The sequence below is a fragment of the Anastrepha obliqua genome, chromosome 4 (assembly GCF_027943255.1).
Source record: "Anastrepha obliqua isolate idAnaObli1 chromosome 4, idAnaObli1_1.0, whole genome shotgun sequence".
Lineage (NCBI taxonomy): Eukaryota > Metazoa > Arthropoda > Insecta > Diptera > Tephritidae > Anastrepha > Anastrepha obliqua.
In genome coordinates, this window is record NC_072895.1 from 55,719,900 (window position 1) to 55,746,279 (window position 26,380).

Consider the following 26,380-nt stretch of genomic DNA (forward strand, 5'->3'; position numbering starts at 1 on the left):
TGCTATGGTTTCAAACAATTTAAAAATGTCGAAATTTACAACGATTTTCGAAAAATTCCAAATCCAAAACAATCCAAAAATTTCAAAATTCATATTTGGTATATAAAATATTTTGTAAATATGCTAAATAGTTTTTAATTAGTGCACTTACATATGTCGATGTATGTTGGTACTTACCTTCTGTTGATCATTTTTGTGCTTGAAACTTAAGGCTAAACATGAACACTTAACAACTAGTTATGTTTACCGTTATTCTATTGCATAATTTTGTGGTAGATTTGCGTACGTGTTAAAAATCCTTATTCTAAATTAATTTTGTATGTGACTATTTTATTATATTCGTGTATGTATCAATGTTAGTACCGTTTTGTTTTTGAAATTATTTTATAGGCTAGTGAATATTTGCAAAATAGTGCTAATTGAATCACAAATTATTTAACTACATACATATGTCTAATGAAGTGAGTTAAGTAAAATTTGTTTTTAGAAATTTCAAATTCAAAAATATGGTAATGGCTTTAATCCAAATATTTAGGCGCTAATAATATAAAGCTGGATAAGTTTGACATGCAAAAATAATAATTAAAAATACACGAAATTAAAATATCGTTGATACTAGTGGGTTTCACCATTCACAAATTACTACCTTTACAAAAATATTTTATTTAGACTACAGTAAATACGTGTTACAGGTACAGTGACTACAGCGATTTTAAATGAAACTGCAAATAATTTTGGCTGCGCCGCGAAAGGCGCTAATGAAATGAAAACACGAACGACAACGCACACAAACACACATACAGACACATAAATGGACAAATGAATACGTGAATGAAGGATGGAATTGTGATGATTGCCTGCTGAGTGACTGAACAATTGGATAATTTAGTAATATAATTTCCAGCTCAATATGTATTTTTGTTGGTGAAATTCACTCCATTGTTTAAAAATGGTTTAGTGTTTACTGATTTATTTTGTTGACTGTAAATGCAGATTTTGGCATGAATTTGGTTGAAATGAGTAAATAAACGAAATGTGTGAATGGATGCGTAAATGTGTAAACAAATTGGTATGTAACACTGAGTCAAAAGTGTACTATCTTTTGCAAAATTTATGCTAAATGAGCATGAATTTTTTTTTTCTTATTTTTATATTTTTTTGTATGTTTTGTATGTAGTTCTCAAAATATGCCTGCTTGGGGGTACTTTATTTGTTGTAAGTAACTGTGTGCAGTATAAGTGAAAAGCTGATGGAAGCTTTTTATTACTTTTGGTAGTTGCTAGTCATGACATTACATGGACACAAAACCAGGACAACACAAATATAGTGCGTTTATAATATTTATGCATTGCGCAGGCAGCTGAGGTGATTTGGGATTTTTGTTAAATACATTTTGCTGAATTGTATTTTTCTCTTTCGAATGTTGAGTTAAAAAATAGGCATATTGTTGGCTTGCTTGCCCTTTTCTTATTGTTGTTATTATTATAATTTTTCGCTGCAATTTGTGCATTTTCATCACTGCCTCGTTGTTTTATCGAACGCCAGTTTGTCAGTTTCAAAATTATTTGTTAAACTATATTAAATAAAAATATCATTTGCCAAAGTGAGGTGCAAAATAAGTCGCGAATTTAGAGTTTATATATATTTACAAAAATAACCAAACAAGGGAGGAGAAAATTAAATAATTCAAATCAAACAAATTAAAACAGTACTACGAAAATACATAATTTAGAAAATTTCTAATTTTGTGTTTTTTTTTTTGAAAAACTTTTATCATTTTTCTTATTTTCGAAGCTAACTACGGCCTACAAATTCAACAAAAAACATTTTTCATTTATTTATTACTCCGTTTCATTCAAATTGCAGCGCCTATAAAACTCAATATATCTCCTTTTCGTTCATATATAAATCGCAGAGATTTAAGGCATTATAAATTTTCCCTATTTTTAGGTCAATAATTATTAAATTTCCTACTCTTGAAAGTAACAAACATTTCTTTTATCTATTTTATTTAATTCCCTCCTATTGATTTACTCCTATGGCTTTACTCTGCAAACCACACAAAGTGTGTAATTATTTGTTGTCTACATTTAAGCGCAATGTTTGTTAGTCATCTTTGTACTCACGTACAGACATAAATGATAGTAAACTATTTTGTTGTGCATTGTTTGCCGAGACGCATTGTAAACAAGGTAGGCAGTGAGGCAGTTAAGTGAAGCATACTTTTCTGAGCTGAGTGAGTGTTTGTCGAGAGTAAGTCAGTTTACCAGCAAAACTAAGATTAAACGAAAAATATTTAAAAAATTAAAAATAGGTGGTAAGGTACTCGTGCTCAAGTGTTTTCAATTCTTATAGAATTTTAGGCCAATATGAATTTTGGTGGAACCGATTATTTCCTTATTTTTGCCATTTTGAACTAGATCAATAACTATTTAGTATAACTGGTATAATAACTGACACTAAATTAATACGAGTACCAGTTGCTAGCTTTGAGAAATAGAAGACAAACTTCTTCGGCTGCAAAGTAAACTGGCCGTAATGTTGCTATGCAAAAAATTAGCTCCAAGGCACGACTAAACATTATTTTCGGCCTTCTGCTACTCGTTCTATGTATTAGTAATATTAGCTAACTTGAGACCAAATATTCTTACAATGAAGCGCGTTGCAGTTCACAATCAACTCTGGCCAACTAACCAATTTAGAGAGTTTAGATTTTGTCTCTCCATGCAACGTACTTCGCTTTCAAATATAATAAATTTCTATGAAAAATTCTGAAACACATATTTCGAGTGGTGATTATGTCTTCTTTGGTATCATCTCTAAGTTAGATGGAAAATCGGTGAGCTTAGATATCTTACGGGCGGATATTTGAAATTTCAACGAGGCGATCAAACTAGCTAGCATACGAGTACAAGCTCTCATTATTTGAAAAAATCATAGCTTCCATTACCAATCAGACAGTTTATTAAAGAGATACGCGCTCATATAATCTGAATTTAAAGATAGTAATATACTATAGTCAAACTTCTCCAGAGTTAGTGGAATGGAGCTGCGTGTATTTCAACTGATTTTTTCTTTCAATAGTGTTTAAGCGCTATGCAGATTGCAAAAATGCGACTAAGTTATGTTTTTCTTTCAAAGGCAATCAGGAGCTATTAAAAAACAAGATCTGAAACAATTTTTTTCTTCCTAAATATTCTACAATGGCATTTATCACCTGAATAAGGAGACATGGCAGAGAGTTGCAGCTTTAACAGAATGTTGATAAATATACAGATACATATTTTCTGATTTATTGACAGAATATTTTTGGTGTTCTACTGGTTTGTTTGCTCATCTGGATGGGTTAATGCTAGGAGCGCTAAAACAGGTGCGAGATCTCTTAAAATTTATTAGATTACTCACAAAATCAGTTTTAACACAATTGCGCATAATCATAGTCAAGTTAAAGCTGGCTCTAAATAAGTACTTTAAACATACGTTATTTGTAGTTGTATTTATATATAAAAGTGTACTTTGGCTTAGTCATGAGGTAGACTCGGCTTTTTCATTTAGAGGCAGTAATAAAACTCCTACTAAGCCTGGTAAATTAAACGAAATTTAAATCTCTGCGTTCGGAGAGTTTAAGTTTTTGATTTTGATTAAAAAGATAATGAATAAGTACTATTGTGAAGAAATTGGGAGGTATTTTAATATTATAAATGATTCACGTTTATTAAGAACTCCAAAAATATCTAAGCAATGATTCAATTCACGCGATTTATAGGAAGAAGGCGCTATAGGCTAGACAAAGCCACTGAAGAAATATTTCTGCTTTCTAATTCTAAATTCGTTTATGTATGTATATATATTAATTACATATATATATACGCAAGTAGGTATATAATTTTAATTTTTTTTTTAGAATTGTTGCAAATTTTCAAACAAACAAGCAAACTTTCCCTTTCAAAGCGTGCAATTTCTGGTTTTGCTTTTCGACAAGCTCTTGCATTCGGGTCTTATGGGAAGTTCGTGCATTTAGCTGCAAATCGGCCTCATTTGCTCACCACCAACAAGTAAATAATTGTATGTAAACAATAAACCGGATGAATGCCAAAACTCTTGTTTGACAGTATTGAGCAAAAGATTTTTTTTTAAGTATTACAAGTAGAACTTCACGCAAAAGCAAGGCACTAAACTGACTATGATGTAAAATCAAATTTATTCTTTTAGTATTACTCCAACTAAAGCATGCTATGACTATGCGCCAATATTTTTTTTCAAATCTGGCCGTTCTTTAGGCAACAGTCTACACGACTGAGGGAATGCAGAAGATTGCACATAAAACATATTGCTACACGGCTTCTCATTTGACAGAATCAGTGATAAATATTTGTTTATGTATGTTTTTTTGGTCACAAACAATTTTTTCTTTTTATTATATTCTCTATTATCTTCTTCATTTTTACTAACCCAATTTAACTTTTTGTTTGCTATCGCTGACGGTTTTGACACTCTCTTCATAGTTCCCTCACAGATCTAATATGCAGTTATGTCAAGTCAAAGTTACGCCTATTTTTCCACTTTAATCTGAGTAATAAATTTTGAGAAATAATATGAATAAAACATTTCGTCGTCTACTATTCGAGCATGTCTTCTTAACTGATTCAACTGATAGCAATTTTTAGTACAATCTTGATTACAAAAAATATTTCCTTCTTGATTCCTATTCCTTCTTTCATATTTATGTGGTATACTACTATCCCTTCAACAAAGATTATTTTAAGATAAGTAAGATTAATTTAATATCCCTGGGAGACTGAAACTTTTCATCATTTCTACTTCTAAAGCAGGTGAAACTTTTTCAGAAAGAAAACAAAAAAACGAATTACAAGAAACTGAAACTTTAAACTTAATTAACACAAACTACAAAAACAAGTGTCATACATAAATAATGATTTTTACTAAATGACAAATTAAAATTTCAACATGCGCCATCATAGCCAAAATGCTTAAATGTGCATACTGGTGATTTATAAAAAAACGGTAAAAGAATTTCTCAATAAAAACCGATAACTATGAATGTGAAGCATAACGCAGCGCTGCGCAAGCGTGAGTGACAAAAACACAAATACAAGATAGAAAAAAAATACATAAAAATAATATATAACCAACACAAAATGGGTTGTATGCAAATTAGCCAAGAACAAAAGCAAAATTTTAAAACATTGTCCAAATTAAATTGATTCCAAACTAAGCAGAATAATAAAGTAAAAGCTAAAATATGGAAAAAACAAAGTAAAGGCACTGACGTTCGTTATCCTGGCTGATGCTGCCGCCCTTGGCATTCGGCTCCGTGCCATCAATGTATATTTCGGTATTCTCATCCTCGTCATGTCCATGGCCGACATCATCGTCGTCGCCGTCGTCATCGCCCTTGGTGTCCTCATCATAAGTTTCATCAAATTCATCCTCATCTTCGTCCTCTTCATGCTCGCCAAAATGATCATCATCTTCATCGCCCGTAGCTCCCAAAATTTTCTTGCGCTCATTGCTGTCGCTGCTGCTACTACTAGTAGTAGTCGAGAATGAGGTGGAAGATGTGGTACTGCTAGTGGTGTTGTTGTCGTCGGTCGATGTGGACTTGTTGCCACCAGCTGCTGCGCCCAATTCGTGTTGACGTTGATGCGGACGTTCAATCAGATCTTGATCGTCCTCATCCACATCACCGGTATGATCATCATCGTCATCAGTGTGATCGATGAAGCCGCCATCACCGCTGCCGGCAAACAAGCCACCACCGCCGCCGCCAATTTGCTGTTTCCCGTCGTCATCATCACCACCCTCGCCCAGGTCGAAGTCTTCGTCGTCTGTGTGCGCGACGCCGCCTGCAGGGTAATGGGGAGCTGCGGGTAAGTGGGTTTGTTGGACTTGGTTGGGGTATAAGGATGAGCCGCGATTTTTGCTCGCCGTCGCAGAGCTTGTGGAAGTGGTGATGGGGGTGTTTTGATTTATGATTGTGGATGAAGACGTTTGTTTGGTCGTTGTGGCTGTTGATATGAACGATGGCAATGATATTGATTTGATTGTATTAATGTCTTTAGAAAGTGAAGGTATGAGAGAGGGAGGTGAGTGTGGATGGTTCAATAATTTTCCCAAAATTATCGTTCATTGGGCGAACGTTCGTTTAATAGATTCGAAATCAAAAGTGGGTGAGTTAAAGGTGAAGGCGAGTTTTGTAAGTGATTGTGAGGAGAGTGAGAGTGTGAGTATGAAAGATATGCGTGAGCGCGAAAAAATATATATACCATAGAATAGATTGGTAAAATGTATGAGTGTGATTGATATTCATGAATGTATGTATACGAGAATGTGAGAATGTGCTATGATTTTTACCAATTGTATTGAGGCCAGTGTTGCTACCACTATTGCCACCGATGATGCCTGAATTGCTGCCGCTATTGCTGCCAATGATTGTGCCACTATTCGTTTGATGATGAGTTCTACTGGTGATGAGATCGTCGTTGTCGTCGTTATTATTGGCGTTCGTATTATGTTTACCCGATTGTGTTTGTGAATTAATTCCACGATGCGATTGATGTAGATCGGTGGATGAGTCCTCGTCATCAGGTCCAAACCCGGAACCGGAGTAATCGGGATCCTTCTCTAAATCATCGTGCAGCTGAAAGATATGCGAATGACAAATTAGTTAGATATTTTGAAATACATAGTTAATAATTTTAATATAATTTATAATAACACTAGTCTACAAGGAAAAGTATCCGAAATAATTTAAACTAATATCTGCTTCTCTGTCCATGCAAAATTCGGATTGATAACTAAAATTAATTTATTAGTTTGAGTTTTTACGATAATCGTATCTTTCGTGTTTAATGGAACTAGGCCGACAAAATTTAACCAACATTCAGACCCAGAAACCAGACTATATATTTCCGAAGGTTTATGATGCGCTGAATCCAAATCTGGCCTCAGAATTGCTCTATCAGCTCTGGTTTTCGAGATATCCTAACCTAAAAGTGCAAAAAACACCATTTTTGCCCATATTTGAGGTTATGCGATATCTCTGCGAAAAAAAATAATATTTGAGCAAACAAAACGCCATTTGAAAAAAGAAGGATTGTATTTAAAGATGCCATCCTTTAATTTTGGTGAAAGAAAACATCTGCAAGGCTACATAACCTCAAATATGGGCAAAAATGGGGTTTTTTGCACTTTTAGGTTAGGACATCTCGAAAACCAGAACTGATAGAGCAATTCTGAGGCCAGATTTGGATTCAGCGCATCATAAACCTTCGGAAATATATAGTCTGGTTTCTGGGTCTGAATGTTGGTTAAATTTTGTCGGCCTGTGTAATTAATAAGATATAATTTTCACAAATTTAGCATAGAAATGATATATCAATAACTGTTTCGTAAAATCATTTAATATTTGTTTTTGAAAAATAATCAATAACCTTTTCAACAAATAAAATTTATTCTTGTATTTTTTTATTATATAAAGAATAAAAGGTGTATAATAATTAATATTATATCGCGATAGCAACTTCATAAAATCGTGTAATTTTTCACAAAAATAATTAATAATCGCTTCTGCGATTGAGTTTAATTCCTGTTGTTATTTTCCGAAAATCCTTGGAATATAATAAATGAAGTGACACTGTGATATGATAATGCTTCAAAAAATCCATGCTTTTTTCAGATATTATCAAAGATTGTATGATTTTTCGATAGCTACTTCATAAGACCGATTAATTTAATATATGGGTAATAACATATGATACGAGATTTCGATAACTGCTTAAAAAATCGATATTTTTTTTAGAAATAATCAACATTCTGCTCAAACAATAATTTTAATTTTTGTTATTTTCTATAAAAAAATATATTTTTCGATAACTTCTTCATAATATCGATATTTTTTTCCAGATAAAATATTTGTTTTATTTAGTATATGATATATCGATAACTGCCTCACAAAATCGATATACAGGGTGGCTGATGAATTTTGCTACATTAAGAAACTCAAATAACTTTTTTTTAGTGTATGGAATTCATTTTTTTTTTTTTTTCAAGTTGAAGGTCATTAAATTTTATTAACCGTTTGAGTGCTAAGCGATTTTCTTTAATACATACGAAAATTGCGCAGCAAAATTTGGTCTAAGAAAACTGAAATATGATGGCTTTACAAATATAAGCATAGAGAACACAAAAAATTACATATTTCAATAATTTTATTTTTATTTTGTATACTAAACTATTAGTTATGATTATAAGAAAAACTTATTTACATTTTTTTAATATCATCTTTTTTTTTACAACAAGTTCCGGCATTATTATTCAAATTTTGGCACATTTGTGGTTCCCCACACATGTACCATGCACATCTTTTTTGCAAATGTTGCATATTAGCCGGGAACGCTTTGGATTTTTAGATCCTTTTACACTACATACTACACATTTGCGCAATTTATTTTCAAAATATCGATATTGAACGAAAAATAAAAATTGTTTTTAACGGTCTCAACTAATTTATACTTTTATATAACATAAATTTTTGATAAATATCGCAAAATAATATTCAACACGTTCCTAGCCGAACGCCAAATGCACAGTGATGCAATCGTCGCTATAGCGACGCGCCGCAAATTTGGAGTAATTAGTTATCGTCGCTATATCGACGAATCGCACTCAAACGGTTAAATGTAGCTTAACTAGTTTTAAAAATAATTGAATTTAAATGCCCCCCATGCTCGTTGACACAAGTGCGGCATCTTAGTAAAAAGTTGTTCATTGCTGCTTTGAGAGTTGCGACATTGCGACAGGAATAGCCGCAATTGTTGCCCGAATGGATTGTTTTAGTTCATCCAAATTTGTTGGCTTTGTTTTATAAACTTCTTGTTTACATAAACCCCACAAGAAAAAGTCAGGTGCAGTAAGGTCAGGCGACCTGGGGGGCCAACGAAATTCGGAGGGTGGTTTTCGATGTCTAATTATGGTCCATCTGCTCGGGGGATCGCCGCCAAACATCCGCCTGTACTCTCTCTGTACCAAAACTACGGACTCCAGTGCGTGATAGCGGCGGACTATCCAAATTCTTGTTTGCGTGTCCCAGTTATCCATTTTAATAAATTTTAAAGATCGATCTGCAAATTAAAACAAAAATGGAACAGATAACTTAAAAAGAAAAAAAGTTATTCAATTTTTTTTTGGTAGCGGCTTTCATCAGCCACCCTGTATTTAGTTTACCGAAAGAACCAACGATCTCCTAATTTTCCACAAAAATAATTTAAAAATAACCAAAAAACTTAAACTTGTTACAAAGAGAGTACGCGCCAATTATTACAAAGTATTTGCAAAAAGTGTGGCATATTCTCCCTATCACTTAGATGTTTATAACTTTGCTTATATCGAAGCTTTTATAATTATATATTTTGTCACATATTTGGCAACGTGTTCACGCAACATGTTAAGAAGCATGAAAGGCAATTGCATGCTTTTAGGCGCTGCCACAGATATGTGCCTTATAAAATATTGCCATTTGCTGGCCATAAAATAGGATCACTAAGAAAAAATAGCAATGCCATTAAGGAGAGTAGAGCAAAGTTAAATTTTTAATGAATAAAAAAGACAATAAAATGGTTTACAAAAATTATAAGAATTCAAAATACAGAAACGTAAACTTGTGAACGCTAAATAGCTGAAGTGAAATTCAGCGGTGCATGATATAAAGAGTCTTTCAAAAATGACGCTTAGATGTCAGTAGTGAATAACTCCTCGACGACAACTTTTTATGTAATCTTTGGCTTTGGTCAAGTAGATAGACGTACAATTTTAACCATGTATACTTGCACGATAGGTGCGGCATTAGCTCTACCACCAGCGGGAATACCTCTTCTGCGTTGAAAATATTAGGTGGAGAAGGACTTGGCTTCACTTGATGTTTCCAACTTCCGCCGGTTAGCACGAGAAAGAAAAGACTGGCGCGCTCTGATAAACTCGACCAAAATCGCGTAAGCGGCTATCGCGCCAATCAAGAAGAAGAAGATTTACAAATAGAAAAACGCATTATCAATGCAAAAAATTTGTGAATTGGTACTTTTCAAAGAAACAAAGCTCTCGCGTAATTTCAGAAAAATTATAACATGCAAATATTTTGACTGGTGTGGTTTTTGAACTGGTATAATTGCCCTTTTTTCTTCGAAGATGAAAATAAAAAGTTTATATTGGCAATGGGTATCACTACAACGTATTCAATATTTTTTATTACCTGAGCTTGAAGGAAATAGGAAATACATAGACGATTTTTATTTCGAACAAGATGGAACCACATGTCACATAAAAGAGGAAAGCATTGCATCATTGAGATATAAGTTTCCGGTCGATTGATTTCACGTAATGCCGGCATGAACTGGCTACCTAAATCCTGGCATCTAATTCCACAAGACTACTCTTTGTGCGGGTTTTTTGAAAAGTCCACGTGAATAAGCCGAAAATGATTCTACAGCTGAAGGAAAACATTTTGATCGAGATTGCTGAACTCAATGCGATAATGGGTGAGTGAGCGAGACCTTGCAAATTTTTATTCTCGCATCACAGCCTGTTTATATGGATGTTTATTTAAATGGTGGCCTGCTTGCAGCGCGCAAGTGGTCTATTCAAAGGTTTTGAATTATCGGAGATAAAAACTTCTGAATCATAGCGACAATCTACATAATAGTTTTGTTGCATTCAATTGGTTTTTTTTTTCTTTTTTCCCCTTCATCTCTCTCTCTGTATTTGAATTTCTATTTTTCTTTCTCTTCTGTTTCTAACTCTCCATAATTTAAATTACAGCTTTCGATTGATTCAAGAAAAATTTCCACCAACTATGAAATTTTTGCGCTATTGCCTAACTCCTCGTATCCTTTATCTATCTTAGCCCTGGAAAAGTTCACCCCAGCTACAAATTTTATAAATGTAATTATGTAGTGTCGCATTCTCTACAAATGCCTTAAGGCAACATGTGGGGAAAAATAGTAGCATCTATGACACGTAGCTCGCTAACCGCAATTTATGTGGCCTCAAAGTGTCAGTGTGCCAGTGGGCAAAGTGGCTATGTGATAATAATGCATGCGCAACATTCTCATTTACGCACGAAGCTTTTAGCTTGCTTTTATAATAATATCCTTGCTAATATATATTTATGTATCTGGTTCATATCCTGCCTAACAAATGGTTCTTGGCCGCTACCGCATTAAAATATGTATACGTTAATCGTTACTTATGTAGATATATATACGAGTATATTCCTATATATGCATGTATATACATATGTTCGTGTGCATGTCAGTGGGTATATATATTCCTGTGTGTACTGGAATGCCTTTGTCCCATAAAAAACTTTTACTCTTATAGCAGAAAATTGCAAAAGTTTTCCCTTTCTTCAGTAACTTTTCACAACACCGCATATTCCAGATGATTCCCACACACGAAGGAAATGTAATGGAATTTAATTACAACATATTACGGAACATCTAATGCACTTTTATTGCATTATTTGTTCGCGTGTCTTAAGATGGTAGAAATAAAAGAGAGAGAGACAGACTGTACAGGCTTCTGCAAACGACAAGTGAAATATGTTGAATTAACGTTAAATGAGTAGGAAAATACAGGTTGCTTGAAAAGTATTGAGGAATAAACTAGTAGAGGAATAACAAGTTTATACGCCACTTAAATATGTCATCCTTTATTTGAACACACAAAAATTTTATTCTAGTCTGTCAACTCATTCTTTGTTTAAATGCCGTATGCAGTTTACTTGTTACTGCTTTTAAAGTTGAAAGAATCGGGAATTGTGCAATGATACCATTTTTTGAAGGTTTACAGTGTAGCAACTCATAAAAAAATGCTCAAAGTGTTAAAGAAATCTGAATATGAACTACGTAGTGAACGTTCAAAAAGTGTATTAACTCCAGAAATCATTGACCAAGTGTACAATCATCTGTGACTGCGCGACTACCATTCGGGAGTGCACTGGTTCGAAACCACGGGCACGAAACACCAATTGATAGAAAACGTGTTTGTCTAGTAGCGGTCGTTCCTAGGCAGGCAATGGCAAACGTCCGAGTGTATTTCTGCCATGAAAAAGCTCCTCTGCCATGAAAACCTCCTCTGCTAAGTGTATATTTTATTTATTTATTTAATATATCGAAAATAACACTCAATTATTATTTTACAATAAAAGGAGCACTAGCTGCCAGGGCTTACGGCTCATTTATATATATATATATAGTTGTATATTGTAAGGTGATCCAAGTATTTTGGCCATTGCCGTCGATTTTTCTAGGAATTTGTGTATTTATAAGCCTGGGCATAATAGGAAAGAAACTGAAAAAACTTTGAAAAAAGTTGAATATTTTTCGGATTTATTCAATATTGAACATAGTTTTTGCTTTTCTTTACTTTTTTAACCTCTTTTATTTTTTAGCATAAAGTATCCTTTATAGATTTTTTTTGGAAAAACTTTTAATTTTTTGCTCAAAATTTAGAAAACCATTTTTGGTGTTATTTTGACTTTTGCGCGCTCCACTGCTTGTCTGTTTGTATATTGCAACTGCCCAGTTCACAAATGTCAAATATGATTGTCATACGACGCGATTTGCAAAAATTATAAATCTTCCGATGGGGTGATTAGTTTTGCGCATACTTACCCGAATGTTTGCATTGAAATTATTTTTAACGATTAAAAACAAAAAAAAACGCCAAAATCAATAAGTTTTTTCGATGATAATATTTGCATAATAATTTTTACTACAATTTAAAAGTTTTTTTATAAAAAATTTTTAAATAAGCAACTTGTATTCAAATTTGGGAACCGATTTGTCAAGAAGAAAGCTTTGCCGTCTTACTTACGGAAAATTCTATAATTGAATCATGGGTACAGCCGATAAGAAGTAGATGCTGCAGTGTCCACTCTGTGTATAGATATCCAGAATTGGGTACTATGGAATCAATCTCCAACCTTAAATTCAAGTTGTGTTTTTGATTATCACTTAATTTGCCAAGCAGATCGCTGCATTTCTTAAAGGGCTTACGAAAAAATAAACTTAAAACGTACATTGCATTCATACAACGACCATGAAAACTGCGACAGCACATCGTATCTGCAAGCTCTTTTCACAAAAGCGACTCTATGACTCATCTAACCACAATGCTCAATAGTTTTATCGAAATATGTTTAGCCGTACCTCACAGATATATGCTAACAAATTTTATGAGCTAACAAGCCCAATAAATAAATCCGTAAACGAGCTCAATCAGAAGCTCAATTAACACTCACTCTGACTAAAACGTGGAAATCTCCTCTTATTTGACTACAAATCTATACAGCAACTTTCGTAGACAAATAACTTTAAATTAATTAAATAGCACTAAAAACACGATTCAACTCAAAATAATTATATAATAATATTAATACTTTTTTCATTGAAATCGTAAACTCTACTCCTTTATCGTAAAAAAACTTAATTTCGTGCCGTTACAGGTAGCAACTTCATCGCATTGCATGCAATAATAAAATTATAGCACCCACTTAGCACATTTAGCGTTATTTCCGGTTACGCTATGTTAAATAAGTGTTTTATTTTATTCTCAAAACATTTGTAATTTGCAACAAATGTTGCTTACTGTAGCGTGTTGCAAGTAGCTACTTTGAAAAGCAGTAGCGAGCGGGCACCGCCGGTGGTACTTCAAATATTCTTAGATTTTTTTTGGGGTTTTCAGAAAAGAGCGAAATAAAACTAATATCATACTTGGTAGGGATATGTATATATGCATGTATTGATATATGTATGTATGTGTGTGCCGCAAATGCACGATAAAAATAAATAAAAGTATTAGCTGCAATGTGGCTGGCGGAAATGCTACACGCGAGTAGTGAAATTGTGGGTGCTGTGAAAAAGCTGTTGCATATTTGCTCCTTGAGAATCGCAAAACTGTGCATGGCTAACCTAATTTGCCATGCATTATAGTTTCCTATTTTTACAAAAAAATATTTTTGCTCATTTGTTTGTTTTCGTTTTAAATTATTGCCAGGACTTCCATAATTTTTTTTCACCGCAAGCACCACGCGAGTTTTCAATTGCTCGCATTGTATTTGTAAATGCCATAATTGTATTTGTGTATGGCTAAAGTGGAGTGCAATTGCTTGGCGCTCATTAGTAGTTGTTCGGTTTAGTTTTATTTGAAGAAGTTTTGCACAAGTACTTAAAGTCATATTCATATGTTAAAATAATTGTGTGTACGAAAAAAAGCTTATAAAATAAAAGCGAAAAGTTCAAATACGTGCGCTGAACCTCAAACAAGCAGTTGGCAAGCTTAATTAGCTAAGTACTGGGTATTTTACTGTTTTTTTTTACGGAGCGGCAAAGTTGTGCAACAAATATGCAACAGCTTGGAAATAATGTGGAAAAAAGTTATGAAGTTTCACTTTTGCTCGGAAAGTGTAAAAAGTAATAAATTTGTTATTAGAAGAGGGATGGAAACTCAAACTGGAGCACGGCATGAGATCTTGTGATTGTATGAGTTGCACTTTGAGACGGAGTTGGAGCTTGGATTTGAAATTGAGTTTGAGATTGAGTTTTAGTTTTAGTTTGAGTTGGAGTTGGGCTTGCAGTTGGAGCTGAAGATAGAGTTAGAATTGAAGTTGGAGATAGAGTTTGATTTTCAGTTCGACTTTAATTTTGAGTTTGAGTATGGGTTTGAGATTCAGTTGAAGGTTGAGTTTTTCGACTTTGAGTGTAGGTTTGAAATCAAGTGTGAACTTGAGTTCAAGTTTGTGCTTCAGTTTGAACTCACACTTGAAGCTTATGTATCAGTAAAGTTAGAGTAAAGGTTTGATATTGCTATTGAAGTTAAGTTTTACTTTGAATTTAGTTGATGTTAGAATACAAAATTAGAGTTAAAACTATTGTTAGAGGTAGAGTTAGATTGCGAGATTCAGTTTCAATTTAAGTTGGAGCCGGAATTGCAATTTGAATGGTAGTTAGTGTTTGAGTTAGGATATGAAATTTAGTAATAGTTCGACTTTAATTTTGAGTTTGCGTGTTAGTTCGAGTTTTAGTTTGATTTTGGCTTTTACTTCGAGTTTGAGTTTAAGTGCGAGCTTGAGTTTAAATTCGCATGGATTCACACTTGGAGTTTAACTTTCAGTATGGTTTGAATTAGGATTGATCTCGTTCTTGACACTTAGTTTGAATTTGAGATTAGTTGAAATTAGATTTAGGGTTAGAGTTGGTGTTGTTCATTAAGACTAGGGTTATAGTTACAGTTGGAGTTAGAAAATGAGCTTCAGTAGGTATAAGCCGGAGTTGAATTTTGAATGAGATTTGAAGTTAAAGTTGCAGTTAGAGTGTGAGATAGGTATTCAGTTCGACTTTAAGTTTGAATCCGGGTATGAGTGTGAGTTTGAAAATGAGTTTGAGTTTCGGATTAGCTTCTAGTTTACTTGTGAACTTGAGTTAAGGATTGCGTTTGAGTTTGAACTTACACTTGAAGTTTATGCTTATTTGAGCTAGAACTTGGACTTATCTTTCACGTTCATTAAAAGTGAGAGTCAGATTCAGAGCTATAATTAGAGTTACCAACAGTTCGTGTTAGAGTTAAAGTCGAAGTTAGAGTATGAGATTGAGTTTCAGCTCGACCTTAGTTTGAAATTTGAGGTTGTGTTTGAACTTACACTTGAAGTTCAAGTTTTAGTATTGGTCGTATTAGAATAAGATCCTGGTTTTGAGGTTTAGTTTGAATTAGAGTTATAGTTTGAGTTATAATTAGAGTTACATGAATAGTTACTGTTAAGGTTAGGGTGTGAGATAGAAATTCAGTTCCACTTTGGGCTTGAATTTGAGTGTCAGAGTAAGTTTAACACTAAGTTAAAGTTTGGATTTTGGAGAATTCCACAAAATTTTCTTTAATATTTCTAACTTTTTGAATTTGTTTTATAAAAATGGGCTTTTATGTGCTTAAAAAATGCATTGACTTTTGCGAATTCTTTTAGTTGATGGCAATGTATATACTATATATTCTTTTTTACGAAACACATTTGTGTAAAAAAAAAATACAATTCGAAATTTACGAGATTTCTGAGAGACTTAAAATCTCTTTGTTAATATTATTAGGACTATGAATAAGTTCGTGCGGTTTTACAACAGATGGCGTAACTTGATTATTATTCCATCGATCCACATTTCCAAACATTCATTGGAGAGCTACTATCGTAAGGCACAAACGTCAGTATAAGTTTTTTATTTGAAGCGTAAACAACAATATTTTTACCACACTTGAAAATGTCGAATTTCGTGCCAAATAATGTGTTTTTGCGGGGAATTCTTCTTCATTATTTTAATATGAAGAAAAAAGCAGCCGAAAGTCATCGTATCTTGGTGGAAGTTTATGGTGAGCATGCTCTAGCTGAGCGAACGTGCCAGAAGTGGTTTGCACGCTTTAAAAGTGGTGATTTTGGCTTGGAAGACGAAGAACGCGAGGGTGCGCCGCCAAAGTTCATGAATACCGAATTGGAGGAATTGCTCGATCAAGATCCGGCTCAAACGCAAGAAGAGGTTGCAAAAACTTTGGGAGTTGATCAATCAACCATTTCCAAACGTTTAAAAGCCATGGGAATGATCCGAAAGGTAGGCCATTGGGTGCCGTATGAATTGAAGCCAAGAGACGTTGAACGCCGTTTTATGGCATGCGAACAACTGCTTCAACGGCACAAAAGAAAGGGTTTTTTGCATCGAATTGTGACTGGCGATGAAAAGTGGGTCCATTACGACAATCCAAAACGTCGGGCAACGTATGGATACCCTGGCCATGCTTCAACATCGACGTCGGCGCAGAATATTCATGGCCTGAAGGTTATGCTGTGTATCTGGTGGGACCAGCTGGGTGTTGTGTATTATGAGCTACTGAAACCGAATGAAACGATTACGGGGGATGTCTACCGACGACAATTGATGCGTTTGAGCCGAGCACTGCGAGAAAAACGGCCGCAATACGCCGATAGACACGACAAAGTTATTTTGCAACATGACAATGCTCGGCCACATGTTGCACAAGTGGTCAAAACATACTTAGAAACGCTCAAATGGGATGTCCTACCCCACCCGCCGTATAGTCCAGACCTTGCGCCATCCGATTACTATCTCTTCCGATCGATGCAACATGGCCTGGCTGACCAGCACTTCCGTAATTACGATGAAGTCAAAAAATGGATCGATTCGTGGATTGCGGCAAAACCGACCGAATTTTTCACAAAGGGAATCCGTGAATTGCCAGAAAGATGGGAAAAAGTAGTAGTAAGCGATGGACAATACTTTGAATATTAAATTTGTAACCATTTTACGTCAATAAAGTTTTAAATTTCGAAAAAAAACCGCACGAACTTATTCATAGTCCTATTATAATTGCATGGGCTTCATTTGATGGATTTCCCTGAATTTGTGCAAAGGTAGGAACATAGAATTATTAGGTGTTTGTTAAAGAATGAACCCTATTTTTATTGAAAAGTAATTAATATTAGAAAGTTTTTAAAAATAATCTGTAAAAATTTATAATCACAACGGGCGCGGAGATTTTTTTGTCGACGGGTGCACTTGTTTTGTTAAAATAGCAAATTTAGCTAACTTCTTAAAATTGAATAGATCCTCTACTTTAACTACAACTTGAAACTTTTAAATATTCTGCTCTCTTTGGCTCACAATTTAAAACCTATCTCTCAAAATCTCACCAGTAGTCTAATTGTCAGGCGATTAAATTTTTAATTGTGGTGGTGTTAAGTGACAAACAGTTCAGCAACGTTTGGTTTAATTAAAGAAAGGTGGAAAGTAACAGCAGCAATAACATTGGCGCTAAAAGCTAACCGGCAAACGCTAATTGCACTATAAATCATTGAGTGGTCACCTCAAACTCCAAATGGTTGCAATAATGAGGCCAAGCAATAAAAAATCCTGACCAATTTAATTGTATGAAAACAAAAACAATAATAAAAAAAAAGAATAATATATACTGCAATACGAATTTTATAAAGATGCTAAATTGTACATCTGTATATTTAGTTAAATAAAATGAGGTTTTATTTTGTTTTTTAATAGCTGTTTTTGCACCTTTGTTGCAACGATTTATTTTAGACCATTTGGAACTAAACGTTTTTTCGATTTCTCTTTATGGTTTTTCATAGTGAGCTTTGGTTTGGTTTTCCTCATTTATTACTTTTGGTTTTTGTTTTGGTCATTTAATTTTCCACCACTTTGATGATTCATCTTTTTTGCAGTCGAAGCAGTTAGTGGACACATTTAGAACTGCCAACACATAAAAATTTATAGTCCAGCGTGCAATTTCGTGTTGTTCTTAATTTCTACGAAAAAGCGTAGGAAGGAAAATATAGAAAAAAGCAAAACAATAAAAAATATTGTATTGGATTTGCTAGTTATGCACAAACAATATTCGTTTTTTCTCTTTTGCGTTCCATTACCGTTTATTTTTAATTTTTCAATCCACTTTTCACTTTTGTCTGCCATTGCGTAACTGGCAATTATTATGGCGAATTTTGTTTTTTTTTAGCTCGTTTTTCACTAATTAGAATTTCGTAAAAATTGTTTAGTGAAACTTTTTGCTAGCCATTAAATATTCTTTAAATTTCAAATATATATAGATTTCTTTTTTGATGCATTGAGCTTTCAGTTTAATATTTCAGTTTATTTATTTATGTTCTAATACACAATTTATTATAGGTTATATATGGGCAATGTTGACAATTATTATTAAGCGAAAAGTGATCATTTGTTTTAAATATTTTGCATAAAAGTTGTATGACACCATGATTGCATAACCAGTTGGACTGGACTTATGTTAAATGAATACTCATTTTTAGCTAATGTTTATTTTATTATATATTTTAGATGCAAATTTACACATGACTGCTTGCGAACGATTAAAATAAATTTTCTTTCATACTTTTGTTTTAATAATTTAAAATAGTAGTGGTCATAAATTTATAGCAATAGTGAAAGTCAACCTATATTTTAACGCAGAACTTAACTTATATTTTTTCATATATATAACTTATTTTCTAACCTATTACCTGACTTATACTTTAAAGTATATTTTAATGCATACTTTTGCAATTACTTCTACCAGTTCTCTAACGGTTATTATAACGTATACGCATACACAGGAAGCCAAAATTTTACAACAAACGAAACTTAGGTGAAATGAAAATTAAAAGAAGAGAAAAAAGGAAACAAATAGGTATGCCAATATGCCATAAAAAAGGCGCTACTCGGATAGTCATGCTGGAAAATACTCAAATTGCTGTTGGATGGGAATTATAATTTTTCAGCAAAAATTCGAAATTTCGCATGTCAGATACATAAACTTGCCGCAATTCTATGGTTGAAAGGAAATGCAAGAGGAGGAAAAAATGAGAATTAAAGAAGCTATCAACAATATAAAAATATTTTAAAGCAGCGTTAAAGCAAAGAAAAGGTATTAGTATGCAAATCACAAAACGTAGCGTGGGTAAAATTTTCACCTTTCATTGACAACCCAGAACTCCGTAAAATGGAACCTTTTTTCGCAGACCAGCTTAAAATTTGAAAACAAGTTGGGTAATATGCTTTTAATTTTTACACTAAAATACAATTTCCAGTGCAAATTTAATTGGCGAGCAAGAACACAGAATTATGGTATGCGGCGGATAAGATTTAAAACCACGTAAGAGCGGAGGCTAAAAATTTGAAATGAATTTTGGATGAAAGTGTAGTAGTATAAAGCTTTGCTAACATTTTACAGTCGCCTGAAAGTCGGCCAAGCGAAAAAATGAAAAAGAGGTGTACATTTTTTATAAACTCGTTGCTGCAACAATCTGTGGAAGGAGTAACTGTCACGCGCTGATTTGGGTTGACTCTGCGGAAAATTTGTGTTGTATTACTTTTTCTGTATATATGCTTGTATGTATGTGTGTATGCATTTTGTTTTGGAGGCAGCCCAAATGGATTGTTGTGTGGTCACAAAAAAAGAATTTGAGGCAAGAGGAAAAAATTAACAAACGCAACCGTACAAGCTTTGATAGTCAAAAGCTACGTATTATTGCCAAAATAAGCGTAAATAGTTTCATACATTTTCGCATTGTCAGCACCAGCATATACGGCCGTAGTTTGGAATGAGTTTCAACATATTTTATTGAATTTTACCAAAGAATGTGATTGGCTTCTGAAAATTCTAAAATATTCGAGATTTGGATTGTGTTGAATTTTGTGTTTTAAGGCTTATTATTGTACATATTTTGAATAATTGTTTCCAAAACTAAAATTTAATATCAGCTCGTAATCCTATACATATATATGTACGAGTATGTAGCTATTAAATAATAAAAAAGTAATACGTATTGTACTTATTTTTTGATTAATCAGAATATCAGAAAAAAAGAATAAAAAATTATGCTAAGGTAGAACTATTGTTATCGTGTGAATTACGAGATTTCAATTCAGATGAAATTTAACAAAATGTTAAATATATTTGAATAATTTGGTTTTTTGTCTCTTGTTTAGTTTTCCGCCCTATTCAGGGTGTTTCTTTTATCGAGAAGAACGACTTTTAGATTACATTCTGTGGTTAATTTTATGATGAATAAGAATGCAAAATTGGCGTCTAATTCTAATGAACATTCTTGCTGCGACGTGTGACCATTTTTATTTTTTTTTATCTTGTGTTACGATGAAAGTGTGATTAAAATAGAATATATATTTTGATATAGAAATCTTATGCTTACGAAAATAGGTTCATTTGAAAGTTAAAAAATTTCTTTTATATAACATTTAAAATTGCTTTTTCTTGTTTTTATCAGACATTTAAAACGAGCGAGTAAAGTAAAACAAAGAATGATACAAAAATTATGAAACAGTTTTAAATTTTTTTTTCTCCGTATAACGTGTTTCTATAGAATTGATTGATTCAAAACAAAAAAAGCAACAATGTTAAGACTCAGTAAAAGAAATAGTTAATATAAAAACTGAAGTTATTCTGCACCAATAACCGAAAAGTATTTACGCAGCGCTTTTTCTCTGCGTTCCGTAGGCTCAGAACGCACTTTTCTATATCAAACATATTGCGAATGCATCAGCTTCCCCTGTATCTCTCAATACATTTCTCAGGCTCGAGAAGGAGTCAGGAAAATTTGGAGAGAGTTAACCTTGTACTGCCCTCCTCTCTCCTCGTTATCCCAACCATACTTTTTGACTTAGATCTGAAGTACAATTGATGTCTATGCCTGAGTGCATGGTTTTCCATTATGATCTTACGGCCTGCTCAGATCTAAAAAAAATGTATGTCAATCTCGTTTGTTGCATGCGATTTTAAGCATAAGTTTTTTGTGGAAGCTTTATCGTATTACTTGAAATAAGCTTAAGATTTTATGTACCCCAAACCGTGACGCAAATTTATCTGAATTTATTTTCATATATGTATGTATATACTGTGTACTATCTCTTAAGGGAAATATATGTCCGTTATAGGAGGATCAACGTGCTATGGGATAATTGTCCGCTCAAGATGTCCGCTCAAGAGAAAAAAAGTCAAAATAATTCTTACGGACTTGTGATATGTAATGAAAAAAGTGTCCGCTTAAGAGAGGTGTCCGTTAGGAGAGAGTACCCTGTACACCCAAGCGCGAATACGCAACATCGCGAGGGAAAACAGAAATCTTGAGCTACTTGAAACTTGCTCTTTATTGAACTAAAATTTAATGGACTGTAGAACTACATAATTCGATTTTCTAGATTAGATCTGAAAATTCGCAATAAAAGCGTAGAAATTATGGTGAACATTTCTGGCATTTTTATATATTTTTTTCAAAGTCTGAAATGCAAATTTATTTGGTATTTGATGTAGAATTAACTGTGTTTTTATAGGAAATTAATGAAAATTAAAAAAGGAACGGCAGTTAAAACTGGTCAAATAATCGCAATCAGCTGTGAAACTAAGAAATTTTTATAATTGTTAGCATAATCTTAATGTCTTCAATTCACTTTAAATGCTTATAACTTTACAAAAAAAAACATATCGAAAATCAGCAAACACCTCTGCTAACCCAAATTATGGGTTGATTTCAAAAACGTAGAAACTGAAATAAATTGGTAAAAAAAAATTAGGCAGCCTTCATACATATTATTAGCCTCTTGCCAGGTCAGCAACAACAAAATATTCAGATTTTTCCAAAAACACACATCATGCAGCAATTTTGAAACTGCCAACAGCAAAAATTTGGTTTACTGAACTTTTGCTCACCTAAATATTTTGCCTTTGGCTTGGCAAATCATTTACCAGATTTGCTGCCTTGCCAAAAATTGTATCATAAACTATGTCACTAGACTTGCTCAGGCATCCTCTCTACTCTACTCCGCTTCTCACAAATGCGTTCTCCATTACGCAGCTCTATTTTGAGCCTTTGAGCCCAGAGCTCTGAATGCATGACGTCATTAAAATTCATAGATGACCTATTTGAGTGAAAGCAAGCAAATAAACTTTTCTTTACCTCTGGAAAATTTTCAGGCAACTGCAATAACAAATCCTCAAGCAAATGGCGCAGTAAACGCCCAAAGGCAAACGTGTAGCAAAATACTGCTAGGTATTGGTGGGAGTTAAATGGAAACAGTTGGCCATGACTGGAATATTTTCACAATTCACAGATTTGGACGCTCACTGCGCTTCACGCATACAAACATATGCACTCGTATTAAATTAATTTGAAGGATTTCCGGTAATATACGGAAAAATACTGGTAATCAAATTTCTCGTACTTTCTGTGGCATCCACTTTTGTGCTGAATTTGAATTTTTATTATTCAAATTTATATATATATAAATAATTGGCGCTACTTAAATTATATATATATATAAAATTGGCGAATACACCCTTTTTGGGTGTTTGGCCGAGCTCCTCCTCCTATTTGTGGTGTGCGTCTTGATGTTGCGAGTCCATTTGACAAAAAAAAAAAATCAACATACTAATGGCCTTTGACATCAGAATTCTTTTTAGAGGTCTTTGAATATTCAAGCATATGATTAATTTAAAGAACTATTTAAAAAATTCAGTACAATGTGCTTATAGAATAAAAATTTGGATATCAAATAGTTAAAATAGAAAATCATCTAGAATTAAGAAAAAAAAGTTTCTGGTGCACAAAGATGAGCAGGTATTGAAATGGCTCTTTTACACTTTTTACCTTTGAATATTCTGGAAATCTTCTGGTAATTATTTTTGAAAAAATAAAAAAAATATTTGCTAAAGAATACATATTTTCCCCCTGCCACATCCTCGAATTTCCGCCTTTTAATATTTATAATTTCGGATAAAAGAATTGGAATACTTGTGCCTAGTTCCGCGACTGATTTTTTGTTTAGAAAATTTGTTATCTCTGTCAAGCGGTGTTGTTAATAAATTTCCAATAAACTTTATAAAAAAACGCTCAGCCCCATTTGTGATATATCTTTTTGCAGTTGTCTTTACAGGGTTGTTATGTCAGGGAATGACATATCGAAAATATTAAATGAAGCGCTGAACTGAGGCAGAAAATCGTGAGGTTACGACCAGCTTGAGATGCTTGTGACTGGCTGTACAAGTATAATATCAGAAAAATGTTAGTATTCATTAATAGCTCTTCAGAAGCAAAGTTATTTGTGGACTTCATGTGAATTTAATTTATTGAAACTTTTTTCTCTCCAGGGTTGATGAAGGAAAGAAGGAAGTAAGGTGAAATATTGAGAATGAATGGAAAGAATTTAGATTAGCTGACGCAATATAATGAGTCACTTATTTGGAAAATTGAAACTAATTTTTTGTAACTGAAGCTGACGAAGACACAGCTTATCATTCGAATTAAGATGGAGAGAGTATACAAAAATACGTGGAGTGAAAGTGATGACAGTGATGATGAGCTCCATGATCTGGAATACAAATGGAATTGTCAACAATGGAAAGAGTGACAAAATAAGAGACAATTGAAAAAATCAATGTGCTTGAACCAATATTTCAAAAACTGGCAGCATAAAAACAACATTTCTAAAAAAATATGCTGTGGTTGTCTACAAAAGCAATCACTTTTTTTAATACTGCATAGCATAAATAAGTTTTCTTTTATCTGAGTTTAGTCATATGAATGCACTGTGACTTTATATGCGGAAAAAATACAGTACAGCATCACGAAGCGCTAAAAAAATTTGTACTCCATAAGCACCTCACTTGATAATGCGGTTGATACGTCCATGTAGTCAAACCTAACAGCAGCAGGTAGTGCCGAGACTGCCGAGATGATAAGCCACAACATTGAAACTATGCACAGTACCAGCAGGATATTTCTTCTCTTCTCATTTCCTCATAAACCACGATTGCATTAAAAAATAAAGTACTTGTAGCTTGAACGTCAACAGGCCCTACCTTTGTTTATGTAAGTACATATATAAATAAGTAGATACGCATTAAAAATTAAATCATCTTCGGATCCAAAGTAGATAGTTAAATATAATAAATTAACTTGAATTTTATACTTCTTTAAAACTACATCCATAGTTATAAAATTCCAGCGAATAATAAAACCAATACCTAGGTACAAAAAGAGCTGGCTTTTTCCAAATCATAGTTACTAAGCTGCCGTCCTGTAGAAATCTTGAAATTTGTGGGTGTATCCTAAGCCTTTCTTTTACTTATAAAACCATCAATAGTGATTTTGATTGTCCGTATTTGTTGGAACAAATCATACTTAATATTCTCCAATGTCCTCTTCGTAACTTACGTCCGTTCTATGGGAATAATGTGAGAATTAACTATTCTTCTAATGCTCATATTCCTCGATCTATTCGTGAATTTATGCTACTAGCCAAACTGCCTTCCTTTACGTTTTCCTGTTTCAAGGTCACCCTTTTTAATTTTTTGAATCTCGCTTTTTGCTTTTGAATTTATTATTAGTATTAAGTTATTTTGTGTTGTTCGTAGTCTGTGAGATTGTAAATTCTTAGACTAAAAAATGTAAATAATAAATATATGCCATTAAATGCATAATATATTTCATATTTTTTTGCTATATATATTAATTCACTAAAATTGTCCCTAGGCAAAATATCACGTTTAGGGAGAAGAGTGTTCCCGCTTATGGGCAAGTAAAGTGACGCTTAGTTGATAGTTTTCTCTGATTTTCGGGGTTCTGATTGAACTTTAAAAATTTAGACTTTTGATGTTGTGTTATTATGAAGTTAATTTTTTATTTTCAGTTACCAAATATTATTGTAAATTTTGTTTGAATTACACGAAACAATGTTTCTATTTCCATTTCGAATTCATGAATTTAATCAAAAATATATTTAACTTTACTAAAGCCATTATCATCTTACAAAGTATTAAATTCACCCTTTTCATAAAATGTTCCAGCGCCACACGCAACGAACCAATTCTCATATAAATTGAATGAAACTGCCGAAAATACAAAAATAAACCACAGCATAAAACTCAATTCCACTAAATAAATAAATTTTCAATTTTTCCGCTTTTTTGTAGTTGTTTTTATATTGTTTGTTATTTGACTGCAAATAACGCAATTTCGGCACTGCTGTTGGAAACTATGCCAGCGGTTGGTTGGCTGGCTGGTTGATTTTCACAACTTTGTGGTTGCAAGTGACCTGTATCGGGATCTGGCTAGCTTTAGCCCATACTGGCCACATTCAATCGAGTAAGTTGGCTAGCGGCACATTTCGAAATTAAATCGTAATCGAAGTGAAATATGTCGTTGCATAAAAGATGCGCATTTTATTGAATTTCCGTAAATTCAGCTGAACCCACTTCTCATTCTATTGATGGGAATAATGGAAGAGAGAAAAGTGAAGGGAGAGAAATAGTTTCAATTTTACGTTAAAAGGAAAGAAGTAAAGTTGTTGAAATGCCTATATTTGTTGGGATTTGGCTTATCACTTTGTATTCCTCGCTCTCACTCGCCAACCGCTTCTTCTCCTTGGCCCGTTCCATCATGCCCCCTTAGCATTACAAACTGCTGCGGAATTTATTGCGTTTTGTCCATCACTTTTCTGTTTCTGTTTTTTTTTTGTTATTTTTTGTTTGTTTGCAAAAACCCGTTAACTCTGCTCCAGCATCAACGCGAGCTTTCAGCAACCAAACCGAATTGAAAACTTTTTCCATTTCCTGCAGAAGCAGTCAAAGGCATCAAACAACTGCCATTGCCGCCAATGTAACTGTGTAATGGCAGGAAATGCTATGCACCATTTGTGGCTGCAGCAAGCGGCCAGCAACGACCACGTTAACAACGATGACGACCACGTCGACGATATCACTCGACTCACTG

The 26,380-nt window shown here is 33.5% G+C and overlaps 2 protein-coding genes across 3 annotated transcripts in view; both read right to left on the minus strand.

The window, feature by feature from the left end:
* The window catches only part of LOC129243633 (syndecan), a 47,294-nt gene extending 40,674 nt beyond the window's left edge, over positions 1 to 6,620 (minus strand). The window contains exon 1 of one of the 2 annotated variants that reach the window (XM_054880803.1): positions 6,541 to 6,620. The gene's annotated coding sequence lies outside the window, so the exon portion shown is untranslated. Of the gene's footprint in view, positions 1 to 6,375; positions 6,435 to 6,540 lie in introns of those variants that run through there. The other variant, XM_054880804.1, reaches the window with a different exon arrangement.
* LOC129244165 (syndecan-like) overlaps positions 5,257 to 26,380 on the minus strand; it is a 36,827-nt gene continuing 15,703 nt past the window's right edge. Inside the window, exons 2-3 of the mRNA XM_054881779.1 lie at positions 6,376 to 6,661; positions 5,257 to 6,077 (exon numbers count right to left, since the gene is read on the minus strand). Coding sequence (XP_054737754.1) covers positions 5,257 to 6,077; positions 6,376 to 6,661 — 1,107 coding nt within the window. The remainder of the gene's footprint in view (positions 6,078 to 6,375; positions 6,662 to 26,380) is intronic.